General features: G+C 39.3%; 1 protein-coding gene across 1 annotated transcript; it reads right to left on the bottom strand.

Annotated features, from left to right (window-relative positions):
* Positions 1 to 6,194: 6,194 nt before the first annotated feature.
* Positions 6,195 to 17,675, bottom strand: PSMC1 (proteasome 26S subunit, ATPase 1). The gene is made up of 10 exons (XM_072417801.1): positions 17,579 to 17,675; positions 14,351 to 14,404; positions 13,784 to 13,880; positions 12,490 to 12,614; positions 11,233 to 11,418; positions 10,836 to 10,964; positions 9,435 to 9,721; positions 8,762 to 8,913; positions 7,924 to 8,078; positions 6,195 to 6,552 (listed from the first exon to the last, which is right to left on the bottom strand). Exons 1-10 carry the CDS (start codon positions 17,579 to 17,581, stop codon positions 6,418 to 6,420), a joined length of 1,323 nt encoding a protein of 440 aa, XP_072273902.1. The 5' UTR covers positions 17,582 to 17,675; the 3' UTR covers positions 6,195 to 6,417.
* Positions 17,676 to 26,003: the final 8,328 nt, after the last annotated feature.

Genomic DNA, 26,003 nt, shown 5'->3' with positions numbered 1-26,003 from the left:
GTCCAGGATTTAAAACATTTGCTAACAAATAGCAAATGCTTTTTAGGAAATCCATTCCAGGTTTGCTGGATCACCCAGGTTCACTGATGAAAGTGTATTCTCCCCAGCCTTAAAGAGCTTTCATAAATCAGGGCCATAGTCTTTTGAACCATATATACCTATTTGCTAACAATTGAGATGTGATGAATGACTAGTGATGAATATGTTATGCTTTGGGTTGACTCTTTAAAAACCAATGAAAAGCCGGTTTTTTAAAGATTTTTACAAAATCTGTCATTTAGGTATGTGACCCTGTAGTGAAGCATTCGGCCATTGCTTGTCAAGGCTCCAGAACACATACAATGTGAAAAGATAAGTACATCCTAATAAAAATCTCAAGTTCAAAGGAGCATTCTAGGGACGTAAAAAAAGTAGCAAGGGATTTAAAAAAAAAAAAAGATTGGCTAATTATTTAAACGACTTTTTGCACTGTATGGAAAGTATTCTAAAAGTGGTATAGATTTCAAATGACTTGTCTAGGACAGGCCAGCCAAGTAGACCAAAAGCTGAATGATGCTAATAGAGATAGAGAGGAAACCTAAGATTATATTAAAGGATCTGCAGGGAGTCAAAGTGCATGTATCTACAATCAGAAAGATATCACACCAGTTAAAACTTTCCCTGTCCAAAAAGAATAACAATATCAATACTACAGTTCTAGACAAAGACCAGGCTTTCTGCAACAATGGGCTATAGTCTCATCAACCAAAGACTGAGCTGGCTCCACTAATAGTAGACATATTTTGGTGCTAACCAAAGTCAGTATTTTAATAAAAAGAACCTCATGCCAACTGTGAAGCATGGGGATGAAAATGTTATTGCTTTAGGGTCTGGCCAGCTTGCAGTTACAGGATAACTATGAACTTTGCATCATATCAAAGTGTGCTTGATTAGAATGTGTACTCTTCTGTGCACAGGTTGATGATAAAGCAAAGGAATCTTTCAACACAAAATGACCTAAAGTGCATTAGCAAATCCACCAAGGAATGGCTCAAAAAAAGGAATTTGTAGAGTTATGGACTGGCCTAGTCATAGCCATGCCTTGAATCCTAATAAAATGTTTAGGGAAGTAAACCCACAAATATATTGTAACTAAAGGAATTTTGCAAAGATGTGTGAAAGAATGTCTGCACATAAAGTAGGCAATACTAGTTTATGGGGCCAAGGGTGTCCTTTTTTTATTCCACACAATACACCATTACATCTATTTCTTACTCAATAAATTTTTTTTTTCAATAAGTGAAATGGGGAATTTTGCACGTATTCAAGCTCATCTCCTTTTTTCCTGCAGGCACTGGGTAAATGTGGTCCTACGAGTATGTCTGCTTGTTGAAATAGTCCATCATTTCCATGGAGTGTACATACTTTTTCACACGTCGGTAGCTCTAACACAATAGTGTGACCTGTTTATTTAAATATCATCCTTCTGCAGGTAAGGGAAATTACCCAGCTGCCATCAAACCGCCTCCATTGTAACAATCCATAAATAGTCACGCCATCGCGTCTGAAAACGTAGTACAGAGCTTCGTCGGCTGTGACTGTGTCTGCAATTTGTCTTTTGTTTTGCGATTTTACATTTCCAACAGCTGTCTTTATATTTTCCGCTCCCGACCCTGGCAGCGGCAGCTCCTTCACAGATCAAATAGCTGTGTTTACTGCTCGCTAATTCAAACAGCTGGTTATTACTCACCCAGCTCCCCGCCTAATTACCAGGGGAAGAATTATAAGTAAATGTATACAAGCAAACAGATGCTGTCATTTTAACCAGCGATCCATCTCGCAGAAATACCCCACTTAGGACTTAAGTGGTGAATTTCCAGAGCATGTGTATCGATGGCATTTTTATAAAATACCAAAACAATGGCAGGCTGCCTGGCTCATTGATTTGAAGCAGATGAGAGCTGACATGTTTTTCATAGTGGAAAGAGGACTGTAAAATATGTTGAGTTTGGACAGTGCACATAAATTATAGGATGGTTGATGCTTGCAGAATATAAGCAAGCTCAGTTCTGGGGATGGAGACATGTACTTCATCCCATGCCACTGGGATATCTATTCAGCATAATTTTATCTGACCTTGACACAGTTAATAAATTCATATTGAGGATTGTTACAAAATCAGGCCATGTATATCAGGTGGTAGTTGTCCATTCTGGCAATTTTTGGCGGTCTTTTTTTTTTTTTTTTATTTATTTTTTATTAGCAACCAATAAAAATTTTGGCGGTCTTTAAACAGCTGAAATTATTCAGTAAATGGAAACGTTTGTTCCTCCTTCCTCAGCATACACATAAGTGCAAGGAAATAAGTAAATGTTGTTAGACCTTAGTATGTGGTACATATGCCCAGGACCGCTCAGTAAGACCTAAGTACTCATTGCTAGACCCTAGTATGCAGAACACATGCCCTGGCCCTTCAGTGGGAGCCAAGTATATAATGCTAGATCCCAGTACACAAAACACATACCTAGGTCCACTAAGGGGTGACTATGTATACATTGCTAGACCCTAATATTCCCTGGAGCCTCAGGAGAAGCTAAGTATATATTGCTAGATCCTAGTAACCAGAACACATGTCAAGGCCCTTCAGGGGGAGCTAAGTATAGAATGCTAGATCCCAGTACACAGAACACATACCTAGGTCCGCTCATGGCGAGCTAAATATACATTGCTAGTCCCTGGTATGTGAAACACATGCCCAAGCCCCTCAGGGGGAGCCAAGTATACATAGCTAAATGCCAGTATGCAGAACACATGCCCAGGAAACTCAGGAGGAGCTAAGTATACTTTGCTAGACCCTAGTACACAGAACAAATGTCCAGGTACCTCTAGGGAAGCTAAGTATACATTGCTAGATCCTAGTACACAGAACACATGTCCTGGAGCCTCAGGGGGAGCTAAGTATACATTGCTAGATCCTAGTACACAGAACACATGTCCTTGGACCCCTAGGATACATGATATGCTGAAGTACGACCCTGCTTTTATGTGATGAGATCTTGTATACCCAAGTACTTATCTGTGTAATTCTGGGACCTAGCCCACACACACTACAGTAACATCTGCCAGGTAGTGCAGTTTCTAAGGACTGTAGTCAACTTGCAAAAAAATCATTTTTTTTTTCTTTTTTAATTTCTAGCTCCACCATGAAGTCTTACTCTTGCAGCCACAATGTCAAACCAAAATTAATCTTACTGAAACTAAAATTAAAAAATTTAATCAAAGATTGGTGAAACTTGCAAGGAATTTCATCACAACTCATATTATGGCCCAGTTCCCAACAATTTCTGGGCATGTTTCTGATGAGATGTGGATCTTCTTTTAGACCTGAATCAGGGCATTAGTGAGGTGCTGTACAGTCTGTGGTACTACTAGGCAGAGTAACGATAGTGTCCTAGAGTGTATTTGATTCAGATCTGTGGAATGTAAGAACAACGTAATGGATTTAATGCCTTCATCATGCAGGAACTGTTTACATGAGGCCAGGCACTGTCATCCAGAAGGAACTCAGGCCCACTGCACCAGCCTAAGGTCTAACAATAAGTCATAGGATTTCATCCGAGAAGCCAACAGCAATCAGGATACCATTAGTTAGCATGTGGAAGACTGTGTAGCCCTTCAAAGATATGCCAGCCTCAATATAATTACTGATCCACTGCCAAACCAGTGACACTGGATGATGTTCCAGGCAGCATAACAATTGCCACTACATCTCCAAACATTTTCAAGTCTGTCACATGTGCTTGAAGAGAACAGGGTGCCAATGACAAACATGCCAATTTTGCTGTTCTCTGGCAATTGCTAATCGAGATGCTTGGTGCCGGGCTGCGAGCACAGGTACTACAACATGTCAGGCCCACATGCTACCCTCATGAAGTCTATTGGCCTGATCTATGACAGATCTCCAAAACTGGAGAAAATACACGTTCATCTGTAAATTTGGGTGATCCATGCTATTTGTTAGCAATTGTTTTCAATCCTGGGGCAGATGTATTCCAGGTTTGGCTTCACTAATGAAAGTGTATTTTCTCCAGTCTTGGAAAGCTTTAATAAATCAGACCCAATGTCCAACATTTTGGTCAGAAAACACGCAGGTCAATTCAGTCATTATAACAGTATCTAACTACCATCATTATTTTATATGGGCAAAAAACAACAAAATGGGCTACATGAACAACACCCCCATACTTGGGTTTTTAATGATGTGTAATCCAAAAATATCCAACAATACCTAAAACTTTTTTTTTTTTTTTTACCAGTAGACAACGCTGCCATCTTCCCTTCCTGAGATTCCGCAGGCTGTTGCATTACAACTATAAAGTATCTGTTATGTGAACAGATTATCCAATGTCAGGAGACAATCTCCGATGGGAACTCCTGACCTCATATTCTCCTACACTGCTGACATCATTTATTTGTGGTTTCAGCCTTCACATGATGATGTTCTTTCAACCCCGGAACCGGGGTATTTTAAGTACCGTATTTTTTGCCGTATAAGATGCACTTTTTCTTCCCCAAAACTGGGGGGGGGGAAGTTGGTGCGTCTTATACGACAAATGTGTTATAAAATAATTCAAATAAGATACTCACCCGATACCCGATCCTGCGTGTGTATCTTCTCCTCTCTGGCAGCAGCGTGTCTCCTCCTGGCTGCAGTGCAGAGCGAAAGAAGCCGGCAGAGCGCCCCCTGCTGATCCCTGCCCTAACTGCCGTACAGTGGAAAAAAAGGTAAGAACGGCACAGAGTGATCAGAAGGGGAATTTGAATGGCACAGAGTGATCAGAAGGGGAATTTGAATGGCACATGAGTGATCAGAAGGGGAATACCGGTATGAATGGCACATGAGTGATCAGAAGGGGAATAATCTTTCAGAATCTTTTTTTTCTAGATTTTCCTCCTTTAAAATTGGGTGCGTCTTATATTCCGGAGTGTCTTATATGGCGAAAAATACGGTAGGTAAAGAGAAGGTTGTCTTATGTCTCTGGATTGAAAATATATTTTATATGGCCTTTGCTGATCCCAGGTTCTTCCAGTTTGGCATTTTGTCCACACCAAGTGAACTAAAGTAGCTTTTTCCTGTTCCTATCTGGTTTTAAACAAATTTGAAGGTATCTTTTCTTAGTACTATACTGTGGAATCTATAAATATAAATACAGTAATCCAAATATTTGACTGTAAAATGTAGAAACATTACTTTCAATTATATACATAAAAGATTACTAGCAAAAGTGTGACAGTCACTTTAGCAGACTGAGCACAGAACGGTCCATAGAGTGATTTGGGGAAAAAAAAAAGTGCTGTATTACCCCCAAGTGAACACTGGATGGCAGCATTTTACACAATATAAATAGACAACTCATTTTGTCAAATCTTTTAGCTTTTTGTGATTGACGCTCAGAGGTGCATCAGCTCATGTCTTAGGAGACCATTTTTTTGCTCATCGTTGTAGGAGAGGTATTCCCAAACATAGATCCCCTAACAGAGATATTGAATAGCAAAGCCAAAGACATTTTTGGACAAAGTAGGGAATGTTTATGGTTTGTGTTTTGTTAAGGTTTTCTTTCACTTCCAGTCTCAAGACAACAAGAAGCACAAGAAAATCGTCTCAGACAGACCTCATCAGGACTGAAAGCATTTTCTTGTTTCTGAACAATGTAAAAGTGAACATAAAAATGTGATTTTTAGATTCTGGCTTGACAGTGGTCCCTAGGAGGGGTACAGACAGTCATAAAAACCTGACAAAAATTCTACATATTTTCTTTTTTTTTTCCTTTGTGCAGCTGATCTCAGGCTATTTTGTAGATAATTGATGTCTATATGTACTCCATTAATAGATGCATGGCATATGCCAGGGCAGGTTTCCCAAAGGTAAAAACGAATGTGTGTGTTGAAAGAGATGTTTTTACTCGTGAAGACAAGGTGACAATGTAAGGAAACTGGGAAAAAGACAGTGAGCTGCTACCCCATAGTAGGAAATGCATTACCCAGCAAGCTAGATGTCATTGTTAGCTTGTAATATTTTCCTAATAAAAAGCAGCCAGTGTAGCCATGGCTATAAAGATTATTAAGACTGGCACAGGCACTCTAAACATATAATGATCGACTACATAACTGTATCAAAGACATCAGCCTGTACTCCACACAAACAGCCGACCTAATTTTTTGGTTTTATACAGGTTTATTTAGCGCCCTCCAGTGGTAAATGACAGCCAGGTATCTCTGATGTGTCCCATTACATATCCACCATACACAGATGAACAGATGTTTTAGCCAAGGGGAGGCCGATTACGGTGCCTTGAGGGCCTGAACAAAGCCAGCTAAACATACAATAACAATTTCCCATACCCAGTGAAAAAAAAAAAAAACATTCAGAAAATAAGGTTAGAGATAGAGGCCCTCCGGGGTGCCTTCTTGTTTCTTGTACAGGACATTTTCTTTAGATTTCTTAAAATCTTCATTAGTGACTTTCATTCTCCTCTCACGCAAGGCCATTAGGCCAGCCTCTGTACATATAGCCTGTGGAGACAAGAGAAACACGGGACTTAGAGGAGAGCTATACACATTGTTGTGGTTTATGTTTGTTTTATAGTAAAGGTTAAAATAGAACTAGTTCCAAGTTATTGTTCGTGAAACAAGAAAAAAAGTTTTTTTTTTTTTTTGTTTTTTTGACAGGCAATATAGCATTTAAATAGGCAATCAACAGGAAAAAAGTAGCTAGAGTGCACCTAGCACACTACATTTAGAATCATGGTTTAGAAAAAAATGATGCTGTAATCCAAACAGCAATGTTTACATAGGGGTTGGCACGTACCAAGATACTCACTATAAGAGATAATATCACCTAACGACCTGTACATTTAATGCAAATACTTTTTTCCTTCCTAACTCTGAATAGTGTGTGGTTGGGTTACAATAATACTCCTGTTTGTGTCCCCAAAGTTTCACAATTTCCATTGCCCTAGGGACCACTGCAGACCTAAGAAAATAAAGGGAAATTGAAAACTCTGCAGATTGTCAAGAGGACTGGAGGGCCTTAATTAATGTTGCAACTATAAAAAAATAAAGGAGAATCTCCTCAATGGGTTCATTTAAAAAATACAATTGTTTTTTTTTTTCTCAGCCTTTCTGACAATTACGTTTAATTAATGGAAGTCATCTAGGGTAAAATTACTGCCCTCAGCTAGGAATGAACCAGGACGAAGGAGCAGCTATATGCGTCACTTGGCTTCTGCCACCATCTTCCATCTTTGCTACTGTGAGCAGCATGAGGGGATTCTGTAGTATTGGAGCTACTGCTTCATAGAAAATCTCTTATTGTTATTTTGTTTGTTATCTCAACAATAAAACTTGTTTGCTAGACCACTGTCAATAAATATTAATATTAACAAACAGGATCTATATAGCGCCAACATATTAAACAGCACTGTACATTAAATAGGGGATTGCATACAGTATCTTTTCACTGAATGTCCGACAACCTAAAAGCCATCTAAGTTTTATAAGTACCAAGAACATACCCAGCATTATACAGCCTTGTATCTAAAGCAGACAGACAAATTTCCTTGCCCCAAAAATCAATCAGTATTATGATTGGATGTATGCAATTATCTGTAAACAAGAAATATCTTATGTACTTGATGGAGATCAAGGCTATGCACATATGTCAGATGATTGTAGCTCGATACAAACTGTGGGGCTGTTCTCGGGCAATAATATGACATATACAGAGCTTGCCTCACATTGTTTATGGATCTGAACAACAGACAATGAACGTCTGCAATAGAAGTGAAGGGAAGCCATACTGATCACTGGTTCTCCACCCCCCTCCTCCACAGAACAGAGGACTATATCAACAAAAAACAGGCTAAAAAAAAAAAATAGCCATACCTTTATATCTGCCCCTGACAGGTCATCTTTTGCCAAGATTAGGTCATCCAATGTAACATCATCTGCCAAGGTCATACGGCTGGTGTGTATCTGGAAAATTCTCCTCTTGGTCTTCTCATCAGGCAGAGGGAACTCAATTTTTCGGTCGATACGACCTAGAACGAACAGTAGAAATGAAAATATTTTTATAAGCCTTAAGAAATTCTGAATCCAACAATCCTTATACAACTAATGAGCTCTGCTGCTAAGAAAATTTGTTAGGCTTTGTCAGAAAAAAAACAAATATCCCTAATATTTTTCCACTGAAGATAAAATTCATAAATAAAATCTTTTTAACTGGTGAAAATATTGCACTGCATCTCCTTGTCATGAAGATAACACTTTTGGATTAAAATGCAGTAATACACTGTAATTATATTCAAACCCTGGTAGAAAAGTTAAACATTTTCCTGTCTTACACCTTGGCTTCTGTCCATGGCAGTCAGGTTATGGTGATATGACCTGTGGTTTTCTGGCAATGTTGGGGGTCACAAAACTTGCAAAAAAAATTTCCTGCACTATGACGGAAACGCCTCTTAAGATTTGGGGACCTGAGCTCTCCCAGGATCTTTCTGAAAGGCCCAAGACTCCAAACCATCACCTAGGCGTTGCAGGCTACTATCTGAGGTGTTTTTTATCACTAATCTCCTTTTGTACTAAGGAAGGATGTTATGTCCAAAGGATAAGTGAAGAGCCCCAGTTTAACAAGCTTGCTGTCCATCTGTCTCTAAACTTCGGAAGATAATCTACATTGAGCACAGGTCATAGAAGTAATAGGTAAAGAAGCAGTAGGCAGTACCTGGTCTAATTAAGGCCGGGTCCAGGGTTTCTATCCTGTTGGTGGCCATTATAACTTTTACATCTCCTCGAGAGTCGAATCCATCCAGTTGGTTCAAAAGCTCTAACATGGTTCTCTGAATTTCTCTCTCTCCTCCAGAGTTGGAATCGTATCTACAAAATAAAATTAGGCCAAAAGTGACTTGTGTGCTCTGCGATCAGGGTTTTGATTAATGATCCTTAATAACCAATCTGTAAAAAACAAAATCATAAACTGGTACAATTGTTGCTCAAAGGAATCCCAAGCCTATAAATACAGAAGCTGCTTCTGCTGACCCCAATGCAATAAAGCGAGCTCCTTCTCTGGCTGTTTTTCTCACTCTCGGTCTGATGTACAAGTGACTTAAAGGAGATTCAAGTAGTAACATTACTTGCATTAAGGTTTGTTTGCCTAGAGTTTGGCTCCCCATTAGCTATTTTTTGGTTACAGGCTGATAATGAAGAAATGAAACCAGGCACTGGCTCCTCCCTGTATTACAGATTTTCTTACTTTTACATGATTAAAGGCCTGATGCGAAACATTACAACGTGCAACTAAAAACCATTACCTACAAATCTAAACATTATTTTGCCATTTATCTTTTTTCCTTGTCATGATCTCAATAATATAAAGTGCTTAATGAACATTTTTGTACCTTTTAGTGCCAATCGCATCTATCTCGTCAATAAATACAATGGATGGCGCATGTTCTTCAGCCACTCTAAACAGCTCCCGCACAAGTTTGGGTCCATCACCGAGGTATTTTTGGATTAGCTCAGAGCCCACCACTCGCAGGAAAGTGGCTGATGTTTGGTTGGCTACAGCCTTGGCAAGAAGGGTTTTTCCTGTGCCTGGAGGACCGTACAAGATGACACCTTTGGGTGGTTTGATACCCATCTCTTCGTAATACTCTGGATGGGTAAGTGGAAGCTCTACAGACTCCTAAAACACATAATTAACATAATCATAATTATTATTTTTTTTTTATAAAGTGCAGACATATTATGCAGCATTTTACGAAGTCCATAAAGTGCAAATGTCACTAGATGTCCCCATCTTAATTGCCATTAAGATAGTCAATTCATTAAACTGTAAACATTACCAGTTATCTTTCAAATAAAACATTTTTAGTGTAGAAAATGCACACCAATGGTGCCAATGTTTTTATACAACAGTCGACACAGACTTATTAATAATATTGTATACATACCCAGTGCTTTACAACAGGGGTCCCCAACCCCCAGCCCACTAGTCTGACCAGTGGCTACAGCTCTGGCCAACGCACTCCCCAAGGCTGCAGACCATGTCCCCTGTACGGACCGGACCAACGGCTCAGGGAGGTGCAGACACAAACTGCCGGCTCTGGAAGAGTGGGCGGGTTCTGGCATCATGACATCACTCTGGGGCATCACTCTGGAGTGATGCATGGTCAGGAGCCAGTGAATTTAATGGTCCACGAGCTAGAAAACGTTGGGAACCAATGCTTTACAAAGTCTATAGTCATGTCACCAGCTGTTCCTCAAAGGGCATCACAAACTAATATCCCTACCATAGTATTATGTCTTAATAATACTATTTAAAGTCATTTTGGGGGGAAAGCCAAATAACCTAATCACATGTTTTTGGAATGTGGGAGGAAACCCACAGAAACACGGGGAAAAAATGCATGCAAATAGCACCCTGGACAGGATTTGAAACTGGGACATGCAAAGGCCAGAGTGCTAACCTCTGAACCACCGTGCTGCCCAGACTTATACACGCACACAAGTTCAAGCATCTACAACTAAATACAAGAATAAGGTAGAGACCAGTGCTATTTTCCCTGCTTTCTACCCAGTCATCATCTCCCCTAATTTACATATTATGTTACATAAGCCGCTTGTTTTTATATTAGGATTTCACATTTTTCTTAAAAACAATATAAATTTATAATATATTACTACAATGATATAATAACATTTGATAATTAGGTTTGGTTTTTGTGCTTAAAATGCTGGGTATTTATGATATACATATCATTTCATATTAGTTAGCATTGATAGGTTAGAAATCGTACCTTAATTTCTTGAATCTGATTGTCCAAACCACCAATATCAGCGTACGTCTCCTGAGGGGCTTTTTCTACTTTCATGACAGTGACCAGAGGGTCCGTGTCATCCATAAGAACACCAATTACTGCATGCACCTGAATGATGAATTAGAATATTTCAAAGGAAAAGTATACACATGAAGGTTATGTAAAAGAGGTGTATTGTACGGCACATGATCTCACATCAGACAGTACATAAATCTCATAAATAAGCAAAAACTTTGTTTTTTTCTGAAATTGGAAACCGAATAATTCTCACTTCTAAGTGCAGGGGTTATAAATATCTTAAAGATTATAGACAAAGTCTGTCTCTTCAGTTATCCCATAAAACTGTTCTATTATACCACACAATTCAATGGCTTACCTTGTGGTTCAATAAGACGGAGCAACCTGGTTCCAGCAGGTCTTTATCTACAAATGACAGGATGCTGACGTAGTGTTCAGACCCCACAGATGTGGAAACTATGGCATGGTTGTCATCAATAATCTCCTCTAATGTGCCCACAGACATAGGGGTTCCCCGCAGGTCATCCACCTTGGACCTCTCTTCCTGATAGGGCAAAGTAACAAAAGTTATTTGTTTTAAGTTATACAATACTGATACAGACCTAAATGTTACGTAGATTCAGATACTTTTAAAGCTGTTGTTTAGTCTGCTATATTTGCCTTCCTTGGTTTCTCTTTTTCATTGAAAAAGAAAATCTTCCCAATTTACTTCCATGCATTAAACTCCTTAATGCCATCACCTGGTAGTGTGCATCTCTATGCAATGCAGGATGACGATGTTAAGTATGAAGGACTGGCTGTACATAATTTCATGGAAACATCCCAGCACCATGTCTCAGTACACCTCTCAGAAGCCATCTGCCCTAATGAAACAGTGGGCTGGCTACTGGGAGGATTTACACAAATATAAAAATGACTTGATATGTGGATGTCAGTCTTCCCTATGTAATGCCCACAAGAGATGTTCTATGACTGAAAGAAATGTAATCCAAGGAATGAATGGAGGGGTTGAGCAACAGAAAGGCTGTGAGAAAGAGACTAGAGAATGCAGAAAATTAGGCAGGCATTATCTGACTTGTTGCAGCTTGTAATGGGAACAGTGTAAAACTCACAATATGTCCAAATTAAAAGCCCATTTCATCCCTTTGTTAAAGCCTAGCTAAACTCAGAATCGCCTAGGCCATCGAGAATGAATGGGAGCACAGAGCCTCCCAGGATACCTATGTCACGCATCCAAGAAGGCTTTTGGCTGCTCCTTTTGCGCATGCCCAAGCATCTCGGAGCATGAGGCCTTTCAGCAAAAAGGGAAAGAAGTTTCCAATCTCACGCATGCACAGTGGGAACGGCAAGTTTTGTTCCTATCTACGTCACCCGATCTCGCACCTGAGTCGGGTGACATAGGTAGAAGAAACTGGAAGAACAGAGAGAAGATGGCAACACCTAGCACACCAGTCTGAAGACGGATGCTAAAACAACGTGGGACCCGATGGAAGGACCCTCCGGACAGATCGACTGCTCTGCGGGATTGAAGGTATTTTTTGTTTTTTTTCTTTTGGGTGGTTTTTGGGTTTTAGGCTCCCTATGGTCAAATACCACTGCTACATAGTCCCCTCACCTCTTGCTTTTCCTCCAGAGGCTTCATCTGCTCCTGATTTCTGATGAACTCTTCTTCCATGAGGAGGTAATCTTTAATTCTTTCCATTTTCAGTACCTTTAGTCTACATTGTGTGTGTGGTGTTACTGCAAGAGAATCAAAGACGTGTTCATAAAACTTAATACTGATTAACAACATTACTGTAGGTTTAAGTATACATTTCTTTGACATTGCTAGTCCCTTCTGCAAACCTGTCCCTTCATGACCTCTGTGATCACAATTTTTAAAAAGAAAAAAAAAAATTAGTTTTGCTCCAAAATTTTCCATCATGTTATTTAGCAACTGTAACTTTTGATATCACCAATGCAAGAAAGCATTTGGTACCTTTTTAAATGATGCCGTTTGTCATTACTACATCAAGGTCATTTCAGCAGCAGTAGGCTTCCCTCACAACTGCATAGTTTAGGTGCGCACACATAAGGAATGGTACTTCTGGCAGCATCTTTGATGCATTACCAGCAAAACATGCATTCAACTAAAGCTTCCTGGTAACACAAGTAATAACACAAAGAAACTGCACCTGAAACATGCAGATAAGAACAGGTGGTGTAAAAAAATGTTTTTAAACTGATAATAAAAAAAGTTTTCTCTTATATGCAACTGTCACCCAAAGAAAAAAACAAAGATGCTTTTGTTAAAATCTTTGGAAAGACTACCCACACCCCCGTGGGCCGATCTGTTGATTTGGTTTATATTACTTATTCCCTCCCTTTCCCCATTATCCCCCCCCCCCCTTTTCATGTTTCGCTTTCTTCCACCCCCAACCCCTTTTTTTTGTTATTACCAATCCTGGGTTACATTGGTTTTTCAGGTTTTCTGAGTGCGCCAAGAATGTACCCCTATGTGGTTGTATATTATTGCTCACATTGCTGTATGCAGGTGATACTATGTTCATGAAGGGAATATTATTAGGCACATGAGGTCTACATTTTTTACGTGAGTATCCAATGTCCTATACTCTGTTTTCTGGCGAACACCCTTAGTTTACATGTGATATTACCTTGCATCAGTATTGTTTGTTTTTTGTATTTTGTTGTATCTGTTTGAAAAACCCAATAAAATGATTGACAAAACCTTTAAAAAGAAAAAATTAAAAAAAGAAGCTGTAAGTGCTTTAAAACCTTTATTACTTTATCTAAAATAATAAAACCAAAGTTTACCCTTTAAATATAGTTTGTTTTTTGTTTTGTTTTTTACCAAAAGTACCATTTTCAGCATTCACTCCTTAGTGTTTTTATAGTACTGGGGTGCTTACCAAGAGGAAGTTTGCTAGCAGCATCAGGTCCCTTTGTCTTCTTTTTCTTTTTCCCGACTCGTGTGGGTACTGGTGGTTCATACTTCTTCTTCTTATCCTGATGTAACATATGTAAAATATTGTTTCAGCACCACGCTGTCATTTATTCTCGAGACCCAACACAATGCACAATCTAAAAATATTCAACAAGCCTTGGCTGCAATTTTAACTTATATATGAGGAATGGGCAAGGGATTTAGATATGTGAACATCTCAGATATATTTACTAGTCACAGGTAAAAAAATGTATGATTAACCCCCCTATGGTGGACAGATTAACTAATATATAGTAAAACAACCATGAGGACATGCTATGAGTAAAGTATGGTACACCTTGGAAACCAGGAAACAGAACTGACCTTGCTGCTTAAACTTTAGATTTACTAAGGAAGAAAACTACCATTTAAAGGAAGAAAACCATTTATCATTCATTTTAATCCTGGTGTTTGGATTCACAGGCGCTGTTGAGTTGTTTGTTCTTGGGGGGAAAAAAAACCTGTCTCACAAGTACACAATGGCGCTTATTACCTTGTCATCTTTCTTGCCTCCGCCAGGCCCATGACCACCACTTTGACTTTGACCCTAAAAAGAAAAAAACGAAGATCAATCAGTATTTCAATCAGTTCAATTGTACAAATAATACATGTAGCTAGTTACAACATAAAAAAACAATTGCAGTATTCTGGGTAGGAATACCCTGTATAAAGGTGGTGGCTCCTTTATTGTGATCTAACATCGTATGAACAACCCAAAACACCCAGGTGGTTACTGAAAAGTGTTGGGCGGTGTGCCCAACTACAAAAGGGCTGGGGAGAACATTGTAAATCTACAATGACCCATGTGAGGCAATACACAATAGACCAGATCCAACGCAAGAGTTCTGCATGTAAACCTTTAAAAAACTCAAGGCTACGTGAGGGTAATATTACAACTACAGACACAACCCCCTAATCTTTAATTTTTCTACAGCATTGCTTTATATGTTGACAATATATAAATAAAATAAGGTCTTGTTTAGATTGATGGTTGTGAAGTGCCACTTCTAAACCACACAGTAATGGAAAACATACCATATATCCACAGCAGTAAATAGGCATTTACAGAAGCCCAAGTGTTTCACAGAGGCAACTGGCTGCCATACAAAAAGGGTCTGAGGTGCAAGATCTACTGGACACCTGAAAAACGCTTATCAATACCACCTGGGTGAAAGCTTTTATTAATTTAAATGATAGAGAGGAGGGTGTAGGGGAGCCAAAGATCAGCTATCAACTTCCCGAAAACCAGGGTTTTAAATGCATTTATCTGAATAACAATATTATTATTATCCAGTATTTATATAGACAACATATTACACAGCACTTTACAAAGTCCATAGTCATGTGACTAACTTTCCCTTCAAGAGGCTCACAACCTAATGTCCCTATCTTGTTCATATGTCTTTATTGCAGGCTAAGGTAAAATTGGGGGGAAGCCAATTAACCTATCCAGTGTTCAGCCCCAGCCAGGCACAGCACTGGCACTTTTCAGTAACCACCCTTCTGTTTCTGGGTGGTTACTGAAGATATCGGTCACAATACAGGAGCTGCCACCAGCCTACAATTTCTTCCCACTCGGCTCAAAAAAATTTTTGGGTTGAGCACTGCTATTCACATTACATAGTAAGTCAGTTACATAGTAAGTCAGGATGAAAAAAGACAAGTCCATCAAGTTCAAACACTAGGGAAATAAACATATCCTAGATATATACCCTTTGTGTATAGTTGATCCCGGGCAAAAAACCCTGGTACAATTTGCTTCAACAGGGGAAAAAAAATTCCTTACTGATCCCATAAGGCAATAGGATGTTCCCTTGATCAACGGTCTGTTATCTTTACTTTAAAGCAGGGGTCAGCAAACTTTATTAGCTACAAGGCCACTTTAGGAGTTCAAGAAGGCACACTAGGCCGGACTCTCTCTCAAATACCATGCTGATGGCTCCGCCCACCACCAGGACCGCCCCTGAAGGGAAATCCCTTTCCCCCGCAATGCATAAAGAGGAGAGGGAACACCCCTGAAAGGAAATCACTCTCTTCAGCAATGCATACAGAGGGGAGGGAATGTCCCCCCACCCCGGTGGCAGAAGTGTTGACACCGGCCACGGTATATAGGGAAGGGAGGCATAACAAGGAGGCTCAAGAGCTGCGGGTTGCCGACCCCTGCTGCCGGATCGGATTCACAGACCTTACAGTGAAGAATCCCTTCCTTATCCGGAGCCTAAACTTCTTTTCCTCCAGACGCAAAGAGTGCCTCTTGTTCTTTGTCATGATCTCAAAGTGATTATTGGGGAAGAGAATTCTCTATATGGACCATTTATATATCTATACAGGGTGATCATATCCCCCCTTAAACGTCTCTTTTCTCAAGGGAGTAAAGATTCAGTTCCGCTAATCTCTCCTCATAGCTAAGCCCCTCATTCCTTTTATTAGTTTAGTTACCCTTCCCTGCACTCTCTCCAAGTCCACAATGTCCTTTTTACCTGGACTTCATTTTCCAGATGTGGTCTGACCAATGCTTTGTACAGAGGGAGGATTATGTCTCCATCTCTGCAGTCTATTCCTCTTTTGGAACATGGGTTTTGGAAATGTTAAAGCAAACCGAAGTACCCAGAGGAAACTCATACAAACAGAGGGAGAACCAGCAAACCCCATGCAGATAGTGTCCCGGCCGAGATTTCAAGCTGGGACCTACAGCTGCAAAGGCCAGAGTGCTCATCGGATGAGCTCAGAGGGGTTCGGCTTTCAGTAAAATTAAATAGTACACACCCCATGTATATTAGGGGGGCTAAAATGTTGTTATAAAACCTGATAAAAAGAATCTCAAGGTGGCCACACAGGAAGCAGTATCATCAAATGATCATCTAATGCAGAGATTCTAAACCAGAGGATCCTTGAACAATTTGTTCCCCTTAGATCAGTGCCACCGATGATCTTTTTGGCTGTCTATAAGGCTGACATTGTTCCCACTGATCATCACACCATGTGAGCTGTATATAGAGTAATTACAGAAACATTCCCTGGAACCTGAGTGTTATTACAAGGGTGTTATTACAATCACAATCAGCCTGAGTGTTATTACAATCATCGGTACAAAGATAGAGAAAGGCTGATCAAATGCAACTAACCAGATCAGAACTGATGATTCTTCAATGTGATGAGCTAACAAATGTTAATGTTACAACACTGGGTAGAAGAGGCTCTCCTATCGTGTGATACTTCCCCCACCTCTTAGATTGTAAGCTCTCCTGGGCAGGGTCCCCTCTTCCTCCTGTGTCACTGCCTGTATGTCATTTGCAACCCCTATTTGTACAGCGCTGTGTAATATGTTGGCGCTTTATAAATACTGTTTAATAATAATAAGAGGCCCTGTCACAATTTATAACACAGATGATTGGTGCTGAGTCACACAATACATTTCTGAGGGGATCTTCCAGGAAAGGACTAAGCAGTTCCCATAGCAGTATGAGGGGTGCTCCCTAGAACGCGCTGTCATTATAGTTGAAGCACATAACATTCAGGGCGCCCCTTGTTGCTGTGCTGATATCTGGGCCTTGTTATGCTATCACAACCCCCAGCCGGCATTTAGTAGGCAACACAAGCCCCAGAAACTAGAACAGTCCTGCCAGGGAACCCCGGACACATAACGGTTCATACTGAGCGTGGTGTGAGCGGCGGTGTACGGCTAAACCCCGGCTCAGACAAATGAAAGATGCTCACTCACCATGTCCGCCGCTGTCTGCCCTTTCCGGAAATACGTAACACGACGGGGAGACAGCGGGACCAAACCTAGTCACACCCCGTAAGGCGAAGCAGGAAAATGGCCGCTGTTTCCATAGCAACTGGCCAGTGAAAGGAAGGAGGAACTGAGTGCCTGTGTTTAGTAGTGCTGAATCATGTCCTCATGTTTGTTTGTAGTAAATAATCAGACCACCAAAAAAAAAAAGGGAGTTCCAGGCAAAACACACGAGTTCAGTGTCCCAAAGTGCAATGTAAGGAAGCCAGATAAATTACTTCCTTACAAAAGTCACTATAGGAATCATTAATAAAGAAGTGGCAATCATTTTTAATTTTAAATCCCCTCTTTACAAAAACAGCATATTATATACCACATCCCAAAAATCAAATGAACAAAAAGGTTTCAATTTCAAGATGGAGTAATGTATAGGGATAGCAGGACTTGTAACCTCCCACGCAGTAACTTCGGGTGTGGCTCGGGGTAAAAAAAAAAAAAAAACAGCTAAAGGCGGTAACCCCACTGTTATAAAAAAAAAAAAAAAAAAAAGAATAAAGACTTACCTGGACTTATCGGTGTCCTCCAATGTCCTCTTCGTTGATCTGTCCCCCAGCGAGTGTGCTGACGTTCCCCCCGGGAGTTCACGGTGGGAATTTCAAATTATTTTGTATTGCATTCAATACAAATTAACTGTATTAAATGCAATACACTGGATTTATATGTCTAAAAGCGGTAGATTGTCTTTCATGAAAATGTATTTTACAGTATAATATATTAGTAAAGTATAGAGTATAATAAAGTTTGAAACACAAAATCATGTCAGTTTATTCTTAAATTTATTCTTAAATTTATTTATTTTTTTATTTAATTTATTATTTTGACATGATTTTATGTTTCAAACTTTATTATACTCATTTTATTATATTATAAGACATATAAATCCGGACAGAAATGAACCGCCCAGGAGGTTAAGGTACTACTACAAATCCCTATAAAGATGATGTATATTAGATTTTCATGTTTATTTAACAATTAATAAAATCCAACACAAATAAAAACATCTATAAACATGATTCAACATAATATGTCTAGTATTTCCTTAAAAGTCCCGCCATCTCTATGCATCACTTCATTTTGGATTTGAAACCTTCAAGCCTTCAAAGAAGTGGCAATCACATAAAAGATCATTAAAGCAAACCTAAACTCCAAATTTTTACTTTACATAAAAGCATAGACAACTCTATTATATATATTTATATATATTTTTTGTCACATCTTTAGAAGGGATAGCCATATTAAAACTGTGGTGATAGGTGCACTTTAGGCTATGTACACATGTCAGAAAATATTCGCTCAATACGCACGGTCATGCTTTTTCCAGGTGAAAATCTAAGGTGTACAGCTGTCCACCAACGTTGTTCATCAATTCACCATGGCGGATTGGGAACAACTACTGTAGGGTGCCACTTGCTCATTCTCTCCCCTGCCTTCTTCATAGATCAGAATGGTGCTGTGTGTACAGCGCTCATTTGTTCATGAGCCACTGGAAATGATCACAAAAGAAGTTTTCCATCGACAATCATCTGACATCCATCAGACTGTACGACTGTACACCGCAGCCAGGGAAGCAAATTTTTAAAATCTTGATTAAAAAAAAAAAACAACCCTTGAGCTCTATTTCTATCTATGGAGTTTGTAACTATCAAAGTGTAGAATGCTATACAGTCATCTGAATGTAGGGATCACGCTTAATAAAAGAGATTCACTTTTTTTCAAGACTAAAAATGGCAATCTGCAAAATGTGGAAAACCTGCTGGAAAGTGGCAAATATAATAGAAACAGAAAATGGTTTTATCTGGTAATATGTGGTTCCTTTTGTCTGGCACATTGTGTATCCCCAAGATAGATAAGTCTCATGTGTGATGCCACAAGTGAGGGAAGGTATGATAAACATACAAATGTTGAAAGCAGAATACATTTTTAAGGAGTGTTTGATAACTTTTAACTTTTGAAATAAAGGTGTCAGGATACACCTGTTATAATCAAACAATGGGGAAATGCTATTTGGTTCCCTATGGGAAGAATGACATCTTTACAAACAGCCAAAAAGGTCTTTGGTTTTATCCACGTGTCTCTGCCAAGAGGTGTTGGCCCCAGAACTATGCAGTTGTCATCCTATGGGATTCTCAAGCATACCCACCTGTCATAAAACTATAACTATCAAACTGTGCTACTCTTTCTGCTTCTCTTCTTTAAATTTAAATTTCTCTGGAATGGAAAGGTGTAGGAAAAAAAACGTAGGTGTAAGTGGGGGACACTAGTGGCTAACACCCCCTATAATATCATCATAATAGAATTATTAGAACATTAAAAACGCTACCCCTTAAAACAAGCTGACCTGTCTACTTCCCTTAAAGAGGAACTAAACTCAAAAATGCCTAAAAAAAAAAATCCACTTACCTTCAATCCCGCAGCACAGTCGATCAGTCCGGAGGTGTCTTCCATTGGGTCCCGCGTCGGGTGTGCCAGGCGCTGCCATCTGTGCCTCTTCTCCCTGGTTCTTCAGGCGCGAGATCGTATGACGTAGGTTGGAAAAAAACAATGCAAGGTTACTGCTGTCTACCCTTTTATGCAAAGTGAAATTTCTGAGTTTAGGTACGCTTTAAACCCCAATAGCTGGTTTACAAATAATATAAATTACCCTCTTTGAACCCCAATTTCTCAGGTTAGATCATGTCCTCCTTGGCTATCTGTCACATGAATTGTTTTTCTCTGGAACTATCAAATGCAGAGTTAATGAAGTTCAAAGAACATCAGTCGCCACCTGAAACTGACAGGACGCATGTATAGGGGATTTCTGCTTTTTGGTTCAGAACTGGTCAGTGCAAAGAAATATTTGACAGGCCAGAACTATATGCTAGTTTTAGTTTTGTATCTTTTATGCTGCCAGGAGTGGAGGGGGTGACTCAAGCTCCTGGCCTAGGGGAGTATAAAGTATAATAATACAATATAAAGTATAAATCTGGCCCTGGCCCTATACCAATCACAAGGTCTGCTATAGGTACTACTATTGTAAATAGCATGTGCTAGCTATTAATACTGTATTTTTATATATCCATTGCTCATACAATGTACACTATGAAGAAGGTCAGCAATAGTACATATTTTTCTATGGAAATATAAAATAAGCAGTAAATGCTAAATATATACATACTTCATTTCTAGAAGTTTGTATTTTGTTTGCAAAGCCCACAGCTAACCACAGAATCTAACATCTGGTTTCACTACTTCAATTCCCATAAAGAACTGTTTACATATCTCATGAAACCTAAAAACTTTAGATAAACTATATCTAAAAAATTGTTGTTGTTTTTTTTTTGGTAATTCTATCATGAGTAGAAGGGTTCAGTGTGTTTTGATCTTTATGCAGTTCAAACTGAGATTAATGGGTGAGTTTTTGTAAGGATGGAATAGTAAAATGTGCCCATTAGTCACCATAATTTCTCATTTAGATTTTCAAATTCAAATTGACTTTAAGGTATTTATGACTAAAAGGAGTGTATTTTCTAAAAGTCAAAACTAAAAAAAATTACCTAAAAAACTCAGGATTGGACATGGATTGAACAACCAACCTTCAACTAGAACAGCTGCTGACACCCCACCATGGGACTGATAAGGGATATTTGTCAAAGACTGGTACCTGGCACCGCGTCTCTCCTAGGCCTTCACCACTATATCTATCCTTGGGCAACCCTCTGTTCCCTCCAGGACTCGAAGACCCAATATCTTAAGATCTTGTGATTTCCCAGGTGTGTAGGGCCCATCAGTTTTTGGAACATTGGACTTGGGTGCAAAGCTCAAACTAATGTCCTCGGGTGATCAATTTATTTTGGATTTTTAGAGATCAATTCTCACATTTCTTTAGATCTCCTCCACCTGCTTGAGACTTTAGTCTACTCTTACAAATTTTATAAAAATTTGTGTAAGCCAACGTGACATACCTTATCTATACTCTACTCCTTCCTTAATAATGTAGCAGTACATGCCCTCATATTTAGGTTCATGAGACTCAGACCTTCAGGTCACTTTTACCTCCCTAGCAAAGGGTCCGAATACTCTCCATGTACCATAAGGCCTCTATTAATAGTAGGTTTCAGGAACTCGGTTTTAAAATAGTATCTCATTTGTATAGGACACCTGAGCTTATCCACACCTTTAAGTTGTGGAGGTGTGGGGAAGAGGTAGCAACCATGGTCCACCTGCTCTGTACAGCTTTGCAGCCTTTCTGGAAAACAGGTGTTGAGATCTCAGAAATTTGCAGACAATAAGGTCCCCACTGATTCAGCTTTCTTTTTACTACATCAGATTCTTTTTCCTATAAAGACATATAAGCGCTTAGTACTTAGGCACCTGGTCACTGTAGTCAGATTGGCAGTTATCACTACCATCCTCTGTGGAGCTTGTTGTCACCACTAATCTTCATTGTTACTCCCATATGTGGAGGATTGTTACTCCCAATCTCCCATGAGCCTGTGCAGCTGCCTCTTCCTTGTCGCGAGCCCAGAAGAAGTGGACAGGGGAGATTTATAACAGTTTATCATAGTGGTTGCCAACCTTTTCGGACCCACGGACCCCTAAATTTACCTGCTTTGGAACGCACATGCGCGGGGAGCTTCCCCCATAGTGAGCCTGCGATGGGAGAGTGAGTGGGTTGTGTGAAGAAACAAAGCCCGCCCACTTCCCTGAGCCTGCGATGCATACGGGAGACATCGTCCACAGCTCTGGCTGGTGTGCCCCCCCCAAGCGGGGTCCTGCTCCTGACCCCCCTGGGGGACGCACCGGGCAAAGCCATGGAACACCAAAATTTTCTTGCAGACCACCGGTTGGGGACCGCTGGTTTAGGAGGTTAAGACAAAAGTAAAACCCAGACAGATCAGTATAACCTGAGCTCATGTCATCCATAAGACTAAGCTGAAAATAGGAGTTTAGCAGTAGTAAGTAATTATTGTGCCTAGATACTTTGATGAAAGCTCTCCAAGATTTGAGAAAATGGACTATCATGGGAGAACCTAGGGAATCCAGCTAACCTGGTATGTATTTCTTAAAAATCATTTGCTTTTAGTTGGCCAATCATGGACCAGAATATTCCAGGTTGGGTGGAATACCCAGGTTCCTCCATGATCGTCTATCTTCTACATTCTCAGGGGACTTTATTAAATTAGGCCCATTCTGTGGATCTCTACTTTCTCCATATCCCCTGCTGCTTATTGAATGTTACCTCGCTGTCTTTAATGAAGCAGCTCCAACATAAGTAAGGAAAGCCTACTACCAAATAGTATGGAGGGTAGAACAGAACACCTCCCATTAGATCTCCCATCTCCCCCATCCTCTCCATAGTACAGCACAGTCTGTACAGAGCTCATCTTTCTACTGTTACTGGAAACAATCACTATTACCAGTTTCCAGGAAGAAACCTCTGTAAAAAGAATAAGTGTTGGGGTGTGGGGAGAGAGATTATTGGGAAGGGGGGAGTTAGAATTTTGAAAATATATACAAAAGTTCTTCAAAAAGTTTCCATATATATATATATATATATAAACTGTGTGTGTGAGGGGGGGGCTACTGATTTATTGAATAACGCGTGTGATTTTTAGGGTCTATTATGACGCAGGGATCGCAAATATTTCGGCACATTTAATAGGGGTATGCCTTATCCAATAAACTAAAAAAGAGACTCAGACAAAAGAGGAAAGTCTGTAAAAATCAGGGATACATGTTCTTATCATCTCTTATTTGGATTATTGTAACAACCTCATCTCTGGTTTTCCACTAATCCGACTCTTTCCTCTACAATCTATTATGAATGTTGCAGCCAGACTCATCCATCCTTCCCACCTCTCCTCTTCTGCTGCATCTCTTTGTAGTTCTCTCCATTGGCTTCCATTTCACCTTGGAATCAAATCCAAGCTCCTTTGCTTTGCCTTCAAATCCCTCCACAGTTATTGAACCACTTACCTTTCTGACCTGGTAAAAAAAAAAATATTTCTCTAGTTGCTCTCTTCACTCCACCAATGACCTACTACTGACTTCCTCACTCATAACCTCATCACATGCACGGCTCCAAGACTTTTCCAGAGACAGCCCGACTCTCTGGAATGGTCTTCCTCATCCTATTCGGCTTGCTCCTACTTTCTGCTCATTTAAAAGAGCCCCTAAATCCCGTTTTTTCAAACTTGCCTATCCATCTTCTTCTGTCTTTTAAACCCTCACTACTTACCCATCATTCCATATCCCCCTCCTATTGTGTTACCCCCCCCCCTTTGGATTTATAAGCTCTTCGGGGCAGGGTCCTCTCCTCCTCCTGTGTCATTTTCTGTATCTGTCATTTGCAACCCCCTTTTTAAAGTAGAACGCTGCATAGAATGTTGGCGCTATATATATACTGTTTATTGATAATAATAATAATAATATTATATTTCTTAGATTTTGGGTTACAGCAGAGATCTGAGACTGAATTATAAGCCTTATGAAGGTCTGATGGGGTTCTAAACCACTGTGTTAAAAGATTGTTGTTGATTTCTTGAATTTGTGTACAGTTGAAAGAGTTTAATGACAGAGAAAATGAGGCTGAATTACTTAGAGAATTTCAAGGAAATCTGAAAGAAAACTGGATGTATCCTTGAACATAAATGAATTGTTGAACTCAACAGAACTTTGTCTCATTTACTAAGCTAAAGTGAAATATCTCTTGCAGGAGGATAATTCATCATGGGAAGTGAAGAGCTTGGTAGAGTAACCTCAATGTTTCCTGTTGCTGTTTGGGTCTATATAGTATTTCAAGATTTAATTCCTGTTTTTAAATAAAATGAATGGGAAGTCTTATTGCTGTTGTGCTGAGAACCAAATTGAGAAATCGTCTTAATAAGGAAATGATAGAGTATCTTAATAAGTCTGTTACTTTAGGGTATATTTACAAAGCAATGGATCTTACACTCACTAAACATATTCTGGTGTAGAATTAATCACAGCAATTTTAAACACATAGACCTGGAAGATTTTTTACTAGGGAATATTTGGTGATTATTGGATTCATTGCATTATAAATAGACCCCTTTGTGTCTTGTATGTTTCTTTTCAATTGCTTTATTGTTGGCAGTTTTTTTACTCTGACACAACTTGACTGCTGTACAGCAAATTATTATTATACATTATAGTAATCAGATCCCTAGGGAACAGTAAGAACCCTTTTTTTTATTTACTTTATAATAAAAAATAGGTTGATCAGATGAAGAGCTTATGCATAAAATAATTAAAGATATATTTTAAATGAATACTGTGTTATTCCAGGTGCATTGATTTTTCATTACATGGGTTGGTTGGTTGGTCTAAAGGTTTAAATATGTTAGTTATATCATTTTTGGATTCAATGTAAAATGTTTATTTACCTGTTACAATTTTGATCATGTTCAGTATCAGAGTTAGACATGTTTGATTCCTCCATGCAGTTCACAATTACATAAAAAAGACTAAAAATTTTAACCCATCACCTATCATCTGCATCTGACTGATTATAAAAAAACAATTTTTGGAATCCAATCAGTTGTGAATAGATTGGGCATGTTGACAAACACAAAGATACACAAGTTGTTTTGAGTTAACATCTGATTGGAACTCTGATTGCTTTCTTTCAAAGGAAAATTATTGGAAGGGCTGAATCTTGTATGTGTGTGTGCAGTGTTTTGGGATTTTGATTTCTTACTGGAATATCAACTGGATGAGATCAACCAAATTGGCAGGGACACTTCTGGTGAGAACTAGGCCTTGTTTGTAGTTCCACAAAAATTTGGCAGGCAGGTATTGATTACAGAAAGGGTCAGGAGGTATCCATTCTGCAATAAGCATTCTTACCTGCCTGATTGCTTACATGCTCAGCTCATCTCCTCTTATGTTGGGGATACCTGGCATATCCAGGCTTCCCCTGCAGTTGACCGGACTTAATAAAGGTCATCCTGGCCCCACCAATCAAAATGACCAAAGATCGCAATGACGAAGAGAAAAACATGGCCCACGAAGCAACGGGTACAGGTGAGTAAAACATGGTTTACTTCTGCCTAATGGTTTGCACTGCTCCTCCACTCTATTCTCTTACATAAAATGATTGTTAAATTATTTAGTATTCTTTAATTCATATGGCAATACTCTATCTTTAAATGTCTGTTGAATAAGGTTATACTTTTTAATCTGAGAGATGTAAAGATCACTATGTAATAACAATTATGATTTTTTAGAGGTATTGCTGATCCTTTATAGTTTGATACAAAATTTCAGTATCACTTTCAGAAGAGAATAATAGCTTTTAGCATGTATGAGTAATTGCGTAAAACAGACAGGCATTTACCAGATCTGAAGAGAA

This window comes from Pyxicephalus adspersus, chromosome 7 (genome assembly GCF_032062135.1).
Source record: "Pyxicephalus adspersus chromosome 7, UCB_Pads_2.0, whole genome shotgun sequence".
In the NCBI taxonomy this organism is placed as follows: Eukaryota; Metazoa; Chordata; class Amphibia; order Anura; family Pyxicephalidae; genus Pyxicephalus; species Pyxicephalus adspersus.
Note: the sequence above shows the minus strand (reverse complement) of the source record. Positions and strands in the feature narration are given on the sequence as shown.